Source organism: Embiotoca jacksoni, unplaced genomic scaffold (genome assembly GCF_022577435.1).
Source record: "Embiotoca jacksoni isolate LCO1_2020_lvr unplaced genomic scaffold, fEmbJac1.0.p SCAF_3, whole genome shotgun sequence".
NCBI classification, from domain to species: Eukaryota; Metazoa; Chordata; class Actinopteri; family Embiotocidae; genus Embiotoca; species Embiotoca jacksoni.
In genome coordinates this window covers 14,534,422-14,545,815 of record NW_027185381.1, presented here as the reverse complement: position 1 = coordinate 14,545,815, position 11,394 = coordinate 14,534,422, and the positions used below count along the sequence as shown (strand labels likewise).

Here is an 11,394-nt window from a genome sequence, read left to right as displayed (position 1 = left end):
CCCCCCATGTTTAAAGTCATAAAAAGTCTCCTATTATTGAAGAAGACTTTTTTTTTTTTAAGTTGATTTGTCACAAGCCACTGAATCAACAACATGATGAAAAAGAATAAGTAGCCATTATATAGACAGACATACAGTTATATAACAAAGTATATAGTAGGTGCTGTTCACATTTTCAAACAGGTTACAGTTATTAAAACCCATAAAATATCATTAGTATACCAAACAAGTAGTTACCCTGCAAGTTCAGGGGGTGAAGAACATATTACTTTAGTCAAAAAAAAGCACAGTGGAGCACTGTATTTGACATTAAATGCATCTAAACACATTGAGTATGTGCTCAAGAATCCAAAAGCCTCGAAATCAGCTGTCGCTATTATCTGGTTCATTAAATATACTGCAGTGCAATCTGTACTTTACTTCCAGGGTGATGATTCATGATCGGATACGATAACAGCTCTTTGTTCTGTTTGAGCCGGTCTCACACATAAAAATCTATGATTCCTTCAAAAAAACATTTATTCCTTGGTTCATAACACCCAATGGGGGCTTAATAAGAATATTTATTGTTTGAAAGTGCAGTTTATTTGTGTCCAGTCCAAGTATTTAGAAAGACTTGAAATCCTTCAGCAGAGACTAATGACCTAATCACAGATTTTGTAGTGCAACATTAAATGCATTGGTTCAGTAACACAGTACGGTATTCTTTTCCTGTTCACCATCAAATCATTAACCAGTCTAACAGCTTAAATGTGGCAAGCAAAGTGAAATACACTTGTTGGATATCCTTTTAGACTGTACAATACAAAAAACATATAATTTATGTTACATTAAACTGAATTCATACCTCACCATTCAGTGAGTTAATCTATTTAAGTATTAATGATTCATAATCTAATGAGATAAATTTGTTTTATCCCTTCAATAACATTACCAGCCATAAATACAGCAGGTCACTGATACCCAGTAGATCTGTTAGATGTTGTTATAGCCTTCTGTTAAGTTAAACTCTGAGAGGGGTTAGGTGGAAATACTGGCTTTTTTAACACTTAGTGAAGCTTTTATCTTTTTAATCTAAGTATTGCAGGCCTGAGTGTCTGTAAACTTCACAGGAATTGGTGTCACTGTTGACTAACAGGAAGACGTGGGGGATTGAAATCCCTCAGTCCTGTCTTACAAGGCATCACGCACTCGCACTTTTACTAAAACATAAGCTCTGTCCCATGAAGCTTAAGTAAAATAGCTTGAATCTTTAAGTAAGATATTGTTCCAGTTTTACTATATCTCCATTCGAGTCCCCTTTTCTTTATTTCACGAGAAAAATCAATTCATTATCAATCATTATTACCAGGAAATCCGAGCAATAGACATAAAAGACAAACAGTAACAAAATCCCTTATCCTTATCTGAAAATTTCTGTGATTTACGACACATCCAGGTTTCTACAATACCAACAAACAGTGGAGCTGAAGCCTGGTTTCCTTTATTTACAACCTGATTATAAAGTGATAAGGGTCAACAAAACACTGACTGGCACAACGGATGGGAGGACTCTGAGCAGGAGATGGGTTGTCTTGTTGTAAGTTCAACATCTAGCTGGTGATTATGACAATGAGTTTTGGTATATTTCTGATATCATTACCTTTGTGTTTAGAAGAACATCATTTGTGTAATGATGATTGTCCAAATCTTACTGTTCCATGTATTCAAAGGTATTTTGATCATGCAGTGTATTTTACACTTCTGTATTTTCAGCAAAGGTCCTATTTTATTTCATTTGGACTTGAGACTTTTGACAAGCAGGATCCTATCTAATGAAAGGCACGATTCTGGGCACTTGTGATGCATTTTTTTATATATATATATATATATATATTTTAGTTCCTTGTCCTTTGCTGTTTTAGTTTTGACCACTTTTTTCTTTCTTTGTGAGTCAACACACTGGAAGCGCAACACTGAACTGCTGAAGTAACACTTTTATAATCTACAGGCCAGAGCTTCAAGTTCATACTGTGGTTATATGGTTACATACAAAAGGTAGGAGTACATTGGACGGCGGCAGGGGGCCTGTTGATGACATTGTTGTAGCCTGATCGTGCCGTGTCATTTTGCATCTTATAATTGATTTTGACTGATTTGACCATGAAACATTATCTGATCACCTTCGACAACGTAAAAATTAAAAAAAATAAAAATAAAAAAATAAAAAAAAACGCCAACGTTTGTGTCCTGCAGCACTTGAGCCAGGGGGGGGGGGGGGAGGGAGGGGTCACGTAAGTATTTGTAGTGGAGTTTTTTGGTTTTGGTTTTTTTTACAGCAGCAAACGTTTTAGCACCGCCTCTGGTCTGCGAGACATCACCGCGGGCTCCAAACAACCCAGTCAACGTTAGCATCTCGTAGCCTTAGCCATGAAACCCGAAAACAGCCCAACTTAGCTCGGCGAACACTCGGGGCCCCCCCAACCCCCCAACCCCCCCTCACAGTCAAATGTGCGACGTAAGCTTGAGTTACTGGAGCTGTTTAAACATAACCGGATCAAATGGTAAGCGGTCAGCGCGTCCGGACGAGACGAGTTTACCCGCTGGGCTGAAGGATTTTTCCGCGGTTAGCATGTTGCTAAGATAGGTGGCTAACTTGCTGGCTCGGCTATCTGGTCGTCTGTGTTTAACCGCACACGCGTTAAAACACAACTTCGAGGCCTTTCGCTCGTTTGGTATTTTGACAACGCGAGGGGATGTGTTACTCTTTAATAAGCGCCGGGTTGTTGCTTTCCTTGTCGATGTTTATAGCTCGCCAGCTGCAGCTAACTTTAGCATCGAGGACGTTTCCCAGCTGCTGTTCAGTCGTCCAGCTGTTGTGTGTGTGTTCACATTTCTTTCAGCTCAGCGCCCATTGTGAAGTTTAAATAATAAAAAAAATAATTAAAAAAAAAAAGTGAGGTATTTAACTAACGCTGCATGTGTTTTTTTTTGTAGGTTCATGAGACTCTACAGCCATGGGTGACATGAAAACCCCAGATTTTGATGATCTGTTGGCAGCCTTTGACATCCCAGATGCCACCGGACTGGATGCCAAAGAGCCCATCCAGGGGGGCCACGAGGAGGCAGAGAGTCAGCTGAAACACGCGGGGCTGTGTCTGGACAGTTTGTTGAGCAACCAATCCCTCGCAACGGCAGACACCCCTGCTGTAAGTGTTATTGTGAAAAACACGAGCCGGCAGGAGTCGCTGGAAAGTCTTGAGGATCGGCTTCACTCGGGGTCAGCCTTGCAAAATGGATTCGGAGGACAGGACGCGTCCGTTGACCCTGCCGGGACGCCTGACAGTGGCTTCTCCAAGTCGTTTGCCTCCGCCTTGAACGGGGACAGTTTAAGAGAGCTTCCGGGGAAGACGCCCGCTCAGCATAAACCTGATGGAGCGCCAGTGTTTTCCGAGTCACTTTCGCATTTTAGTCCAGTGTCTAGTCCCGAATCTGAAGGCACTCAGTGTGGTGGAGATGAGCTGCTTTCAAAACAAGACGGACCCTGTTTCCCGGAAGCTTCGATGTTGGTGGAACCTTCAATCCCGGACAGTCAGAAGAAAATTGACCTTAGCGTGTTTGATAACTGTCCCAAGGACTCTGATATTCCCAAGAACACAGAAAATAGAAGAAGTGAGGAGCCCTCTGATGTGTGTGTCACTAATGAAACAGAGAAAACATTTATGGCGCACAGTGCATTTCCCCTGCCAAGCGGAAACCACAACTTCATTGAGAACAACTGCAATTCAGGAACCACAATGGTTGTTCCCACCTCGTATTCCCATGTCAAATCTCAGACGTCTAAATTTTCCTCTTGCCTGGAAGCTCTGGTGGCTCTGAACGCGAGAAAAGATCCCAGTGATCAGACTAATCCCAGCGAGTTGTCAACGGTTCAGAATGATTGCGTGAAAGCTCACCCCGAGGTGCCCATGTCGCCACGAAGCCCCAGAAGTCCGCTTGAAGCCGTGAAACGGTTAATAAAATCCCCCGATAGCCCCGTGAGCATCTACAGTGACAGCAGTGGCAAAGCGTCGCCTGCGGTGGCATCTGGGTCACCCCCTGCCATACCCAGGGTCAGAATTAAGACCATTAAAACCACATCTGGGCAGATCAAGCGCACAGTCACCAGTGTGCTGCCTGATTCAGAAACGGATGAAGTCCACTCTGCCTACGAATCCTCTCCTGCTCAGAGTATGAAAAGCGAAGACTCTTACTGTAACGTGTCCCCTCATCCGTCTCAAACTCTTGACAGCATCGTTGGACTACAGACTAAAGGTAACCCGGCAAGTACATCGTCGCCAAAAGCTCCGCGCGGAAATTCTGAGGAAAACTCCAGGAAGTCGGATGGAAGGCAGTCCGCAACAGTTTTCCATAACACGAGTCCTGGTGGTGGTGGTGGTGGTGGTGGTGGTGGTGGTGGTGCCGGCCCTGTGAAGAGATCTGTCGCACATCAGGTGCAGAAACCAAAGAGAGTATCGGCCACAGCAGGCCCGACAACTAACACAAACTTCCTCCCAAAAGCGATGCACTTAGCTAGTCTAAACCTGGTCCCTCACAGTGTTGCTGCTTCAGTAGCTGCCCGGTCCACCACCCACCAACAAAGTCAACCGACACTCTCCTCCACAGTGTGCAGCACTGTCCCATTGGTGCATCAGGTCAAAACGGCCAACCCTTATCCCAGCACATCCATCCCAAACACAGCTGCAGCAACCCTAAACAGACTGTTGACCAATGCCAACCCTGTGCCTACGTACGTGCCCAACTTGAAACCCCCTCCGGGGAGCAATATCGACCTGCCAGCTCACGGATACTGCTGCCTGGAGTGCGGGGACTCCTTCGGGTTGGAGAGGAGCCTCGCCTATCACCATAGCAGGAGGAGCGTTCACATCGAAGTGGGATGTACACCCTGCGCAAAGACGATGGCGTTCTTCAACAAGTGCGCCTTGCTGGCACACGCTCGGGAACACAAGAACAACGGCGTGGTTATGCAGTGCACGCAGCTCAATCTGAAACCCATATCAGAGGAGCAAATGTTTGCACCCCTGAGCACTGAACCAGTGAATGTGGGCTCTAAGGCCGCACCCTCACTGAAAAGTCAGCCCGTCCTGCCCTTGCATCCAGACAGCGTCATTCGCCACCGACTCTCTTGCCTGGAGTGTAACAAGCAATTACCTGACCACATTGCACTTGCAGGCCATTACCAGGAGCTGTCAGAGGATGTGGAAGGACTGGTGAGTAGATGTTTCACTGCAACATTAAAGGAAATAATCTGTATTTTTCTCGACGCCAACAAATCCAATAAAAAGGCCAACGATACTCTTTAGTCTTGTTTTGCAAAGTTTCCCAGCTTCTCCTGTGCTTAAAGCCTGTTCGTTCCTGCAGATGTACAATTTTGGCTGTTTTCAGCCGTGGATTAATACACTCATTGCTTTTGAGGGTATTTATAGCGGCAGGATGGTGCATATTGTGTTGACTCCATATAAAATACAGTGTCCTCTTTTTTTTAAGTGTAACGAAGGCACATGACACCTCTCTGCAACAGTGATCTGTTTGTTTTTTTTTTTAATAGTTTTTGCACAACAGATGAGATCTGTGACACTGATGAATAAGCTTTATCAGGGTTTTGGGCTGCTCGCAGAGTACTTATTTTTTTTTTATAAGATAAATGAAAATTTGTGGACAGAAAAAATATGAAATATACTTCCTTTACGTGCACCGACGTTTGTGTACTTATTTATTTTGACGTTCTTTTACTCGTTTTCTTTCACACCACAGATTTGCAAACTGTGCTCAATGTTGTTGCCCAACAAGTGCAGCTTCAGAGCTCACCAACGCATTCACAGACACAAGGCCCCTTACTGCTGTCCCGAGTGCGGCACCGTGAGTCGCTCTGCAGACATACAGAAACACGTCAAGGAAACCTGCCTGCACTATGCTCGCAAGGCTTGGTACAAGTAAGTATCGAACAAGAAATGCAGGCCTCATTAATAACTCGCAAATATCCAGGACAGTGTTACAATGAAGTGGCACCGTGTTTCCTTTTCTTCCAGGTGTCTTCACTGTGACGTGGTTTTCAGGACCCTCCCAGGACAAAATACTCACATCGAAGAGAAACACTGTGAAGTCTTTTATAAGTGCTCCATTTGTCCAGTTGCCTTCGAGACCTCCGACAGCTGTGAAGAGCATATCAAAAACAAACACCGGGCTGTCATAATATCTCCTCGGTGAGTTCAAATCCCGTGACTCCCAGCTGTTAAAAAGTGGTACATTTTATTTTGATAGGTTGTTTTAAAAGTTTCCTCTTCCTCTTCCCCTTGCAGGTTAATCTTTAAGTGTTCATGTGGGGAAATGTTCAAGAAGAAGTCCTTATTGTTTCAGCATTTCCAACAGAATGCCAAAAAGCGCATTAAGTGTGTTTTCAAGTGTCCAGAATGCAACTCGGTGTTTCCACAAAAGCAGCTCTTAATGCAACACTTCAAGGTTAGACCTCAATGTTTTTTTTTTTTTTGTTTTTTTTTTAGGATACCCTTTGTATGTTTGTCAGTTAACAACAAACTGCCTGGTAATGATCTATTTAGCCTGTATTTTGAGATGGTTTCAGGAGTTTAAATGTTTATCCACATTCTCGGTTACTTATTTAATAACTAAAAGTAGCGTAAAGAAAAACAAAAAGCAACTGATTACTGATTTCTGTTATTTGTGTCAAAACTGAGGGGGAAAAAAAAAAGTGACATTTAGCGTCAACCCGCAGGAGCATTACGAAACGTGCCTAGTAAAGCAAAGCTGCTGTTGTGCTACGTTTGCCTTTGTCACATTATGAGCTCTTTTAAAACCAGGCACACGATGCATAGAAATCAACGGGGTAAAATATGAAGCGACGCACTCCAGCAGCACCGTTGGCAAAAGAGCAGTCAGATATTGTTGAGTAAATAATGACTTAATAGAGACAACAGGGTGTCATATTTGAACTCTTCGTCTTTTGCCACTGTGTTTCCCGTTTTGCAGGATGCGCACGTAGGGAACGTGACCGGAGAGACGGAGAAGAAGAGCAGCAATGAAGCGGACCGGGACAAGGACTCTCGTTCCGTCCGACAACCAAAGAGTCACCGCCCCGCTAAGCGGACGGACAGTCCCAGGAAAAGGTCCGAGCAGAACAGCCGGCCGGGCTTGAAGCCCAACCGCTGGACGTGTGGCGAGTGTCACAAGGGCTTCACAGAACGAGACTCCTTCGTTTCTCACATGAGGACCGACCACAGGAAGGTAAAGGTGCACGAATCGCTGCACACTTTCGGTGCATCCTTTTTGAGTTACTCTGTTTGGGGAGGATATCGTAGCAGTGTTTAACTTAAATGTTTAGCTTAACATTTGGTGTCCTGGTTTTTGTTTTTGTTTTTTTTAGCTGACATGGTGACTGAACCTTCCCCTTGTAGCTGAGTGTAGCACAATAACTGAAATGTTCATATATATCAATTCTGCACAATAAACAAGATTAGCAGTTACGGGTATAATTACTTTATTACAAGTAATGAATAAATCATTTCTAAAAACGTATTTGTCCGAACAATGAATTCATTAGACATTACTGATTACCTCATAACTCGAGGTAATTACTTCAATACAGTGTAAGTCTGCAAAGCTAGTCTTGCCACACTTTTTTTTTTGAATTTTCCATCTTATGTTGAACTTCTTTCTGTCAACAGTCAGTAAAGAAGTATCCATGCCAACATTGTGAGCAGTCTTACAACTCTGCAGTCAGCCTGAGAAGACACATTCGCACCGACCATGATGGGAAGAAGGGAATTTACTCCTGTTGGTAAGATCTGAAAATGTTTCGCTTTGAAAGTGAAAATTGAAGATATTAAATGTTGTTACAGTGGGTTTTTTTTGTTGTTGTTTTTTTTGTTCCCCACACATTAGGTACTGCACGGACACCGTGATGATATTCACGACAAGCGTGCTGTTGAAGAACCACATCAGTCTCATGCACGGAATTAAAAATCCTGATCTCAGCCAAATGCCAAAAACATTCATCCAGGAATCCAAAAAACCTCTGGGCAAGGTAAGCTTATTTGTTTACACCGACGGCAAAGAAACACCCGCCGGCACGTCGACAAACGTCACACATCTTGCCGGTCGGCATTTTAAAACGCGTGAGCTTGTGTGATTTTTCAGAGGCTCGTGCCGGCAACGCCTGCCGTGGGCACGCAGGCCGGGGGGCCGGACGGCGCCGGCAGTCTCGAGGCTCCTTCGGCTAAGCATCTGAAAGCCCAGCTCCGCTGCTCAAAGTGCGGCTTCATCACAGAGGACGGCGCGGAGTTCAAGCGGCACATACCTCTGCACAAAACCGACGAGAACACTCCTCAGTGCCTTCGCTGCGGCCTGTGTTTCACCTCCGTGCTGTCTCTCAGCAGACATCTTTTCATCGTGCACAAAGTCAAAGATCCCGCGGAAGTGAAGCGGGAAGGCGGGGGGGAGGCCGATGTTCGTAAGAAGGAGCGGAACAATCGGCCCGTCGGAGCAGCGGAGGACGACGAGGGAAACCACTCGCCGCCGGAGAGAAACGAGTTTGAGCCCTCGCAGTCAATGGAGCCGGAGAGTCCTCGCTGTACCAAGACCTCGGACTGTAATTTAAAACTTAGCACTAACTCTCCGACACAAGCAGTTTCTCTGCGGTAGCGAGGGTCGACTCGGCTCCTTTTTTTTAAAAAAAAGCTGCTTAAACATCTTCGGCTTTCGTGTGAAAGTTACAAGGGATGTTCTTCGTGGAGGTGGTACAAAGATTCGGGGCCTTTAATTTTCTGTCAAGTTATTTAGAGGCAGTGCAGTATATTTAATTAAAACAGTATTTTCATATTCATTTTTTTTAATTTAACCTTGCATGTTGGAAATATATTAATCTTGCCTTTCACATATATTTGCACTTATACCACAGCTGAACCCTTTTCTTCTTCTTTTTTTTTTATCTCTAATTTTCCATCCACCCTGACAGGAGACTCAGGAAAGTCTGCTAGTTTTAAGGTCTGGTATTGATTGATGTACTGGTGAATGGAGGGAGGGAGATTTTTTTTTTTTTTTTTTTCACCTTTTATAAACAGTGGTAATTTAATATTGTTGTAATTTCCTGAATTGGATTCGGCTTGCTTTTTTTTTTTTTTGACATGAACTGTTACAAAATCTAGAATTGTGATCACCATTTCTCACAAAACATACTATTGTTGAATATCCATTTCATAGCAGTACTTGTGCATTCGTGCTACGTGGTTAATAGAGATCCCATGCAGGTACGGAGCTGTCTTGCTAAAGTGGGTCTACACATACAAACGAATGCATATTTTGACTCTAACTACGTTGAAAGGCTTTTGTCTTCAAGTTTATGAACATGTTTGATTCTTGGGTGCATGACTTGACCCAGTTCTGGCCTTTTTTCGTCGATGTTTTTTTGGTTTGTTTTGGGGTTGTTTTTTTTTAAACTTTTTTTCAGAGTGTTTGGGGGGAAACGGAGGTATTACACGTGTGCTGCAGCAGTATTGAAAATACCTCAAATTGCCAGAAGTGTTTTTGTTTTTTGTTTTTTTCTTTCTGGCATGTAAACCGTCAGCGTTGTGTCAAATCAGGGTACATTGTTTTGGATAATCCAGTGCAGGTGCGAGAGTGAAGTTCAGGGGCATATCAGAGATTGCGTTCACAGTGATACTAGTAATACCCGAGGAACTAATGCATGACTATATCCACGTTGACTTCAGAGCAAAGCTTATTTCTTCAATCGCTTACAGAGGTGGATACTTCTTGTTTGCAGGATGTAATTTGTTAGTCAACACCTCGTGTTTTGTGTCGACTACATGACAGTTCCTACCTCCGTGGTAAATGGCAGTGATTGTTAAACGTTGAAAGGCTTTCAGAAGTTGCAGTTAATCTCGGTGCAATGTTAAAATCAGTTTATAAAACATGTATTATCCCATATTATTCAATTTTATAAATTATGTTGGGAACGATATTAAGGCTTTATGGTCATATTGACTTAACTGAAAAGTGAACTTTTCTATGAAAGTGCTATGAGCTCTTTACTTCTCTTGTCAGTCCTTAAGTCGCCACGCTGCAGCTGTGAAACTGCAGAGGCTGAACGGACTAAACTCGTTCACGACTTGTTCTTTTGTAATGCTTGTTGAACGATATTTGTACTTTTGATACCGCGTACAGTGAGGACTTGTATAGGAAAGTAACTTGTGTACATATAGTAGCCTACGACACCTGGATTCACAGCGTTTCTTAATAAGCCATTATGTCTGTTCAGCATGCAGCGGCCCATGTGCCTTGCCGTTACGTTCGAGTACTTATAAATAAATCAGTACATTTAATTACACATCTGCCTCGTCTTTTGCTCGTCTACGTTGCAGACCTTGTTTTGTGTCCCTGAACTGCTGGACGCCGGGGAGGAAAGTGTTTTGATGGCATTTGGATGTGATAATTGGTGGGGTTTGCAGTGAGGCCACGTACTTCACAGTCATCGCAGCAAGTCAGGAGGGCACAAAGCACGCTAACGTGCATCATGCATCCAATGAGCGACAACCGCAGATAGATGATCTCATCCCATTAGAATATTAAGCCCATCCTCTCTCGGTATAACTGCCTGTCCCCAAAGTCACAGAGGAGCAAAGGGGTTTTAATTGAGCAGCACCGATTGAACTCGAAGCAGGTTTGAGAAATGAAAGGCGCTTTGACAAACACCTGCCGAGGAAGACTCCTGTCTTCTTTCGTCCTCATCTTGTGCATCGCCATGACAACTTCAATGACTTTTGATTTGACTGAGCTGAGAAATAAAGTTTCAAAGCTCAAGGTGAATCCAAGAGGGAATCTGTGGGCAACAGGTAAGAAAATGGAACACTTTATTGGCTTAATGTGTGGTCGGTTTTTTTGTTGTTGTAGATAACATGGAGTTTGTTTGTTTGATTCCATAAGGGCATTTCATGGGCAAGAAAAGCATTGTGGATAGTTCCTCTGTGGAGTCTGTCATTGAAGATATAAAGGATCCCAATGAAGTCCGACACGTTGGTCCTCTGCTCGGCGGGGGAGACCCGCAGGCGCTGCTCATCCAGATGTTGAAAACTGCCCAGCAAACGCAACGATAACCGACACTGGACACGTCAGTGGCTTGTTGTCAGAAGTAGTAGTGTTTTCAGTGTTATTTGTTTGTTTGTTGTTAGTAGTTTTACTGGTGTTGCTGTGAAGCCGTTCAATTGTACAACTCACTGTATTTTCCCCCTTCCTATAGAGAAGGAGGAGATCCCACTCGAGGAGCATTTCCACGAACAGTTGTTACACTATAACTGTAACGACGTGGCATCCAACTGATGAAGAGGAGAGTTTTTCTTTTTGTGA

At 43.6% G+C, this 11,394-nt stretch overlaps 1 protein-coding gene across 1 annotated transcript; it reads left to right on the top strand.

Annotated features, from left to right (window-relative positions):
* Window positions 1-2,403: 2,403 nt before the first annotated feature.
* On the top strand, window positions 2,404-10,378 carry znf592 (zinc finger protein 592). Its single transcript, XM_069163138.1, has 9 exons — window positions 2,404-2,543; window positions 2,977-5,249; window positions 5,794-5,972; window positions 6,069-6,242; window positions 6,339-6,498; window positions 7,024-7,278; window positions 7,719-7,831; window positions 7,936-8,077; window positions 8,191-10,378. The coding sequence occupies exons 2-9, from the start codon at window positions 2,997-2,999 to the stop codon at window positions 8,692-8,694; spliced, it is 3,780 nt and encodes a 1,259-aa protein (XP_069019239.1). The 5' UTR covers window positions 2,404-2,543; window positions 2,977-2,996; the 3' UTR covers window positions 8,695-10,378.
* The last annotated feature ends 1,016 nt before the right edge of the window (window positions 10,379-11,394 follow it).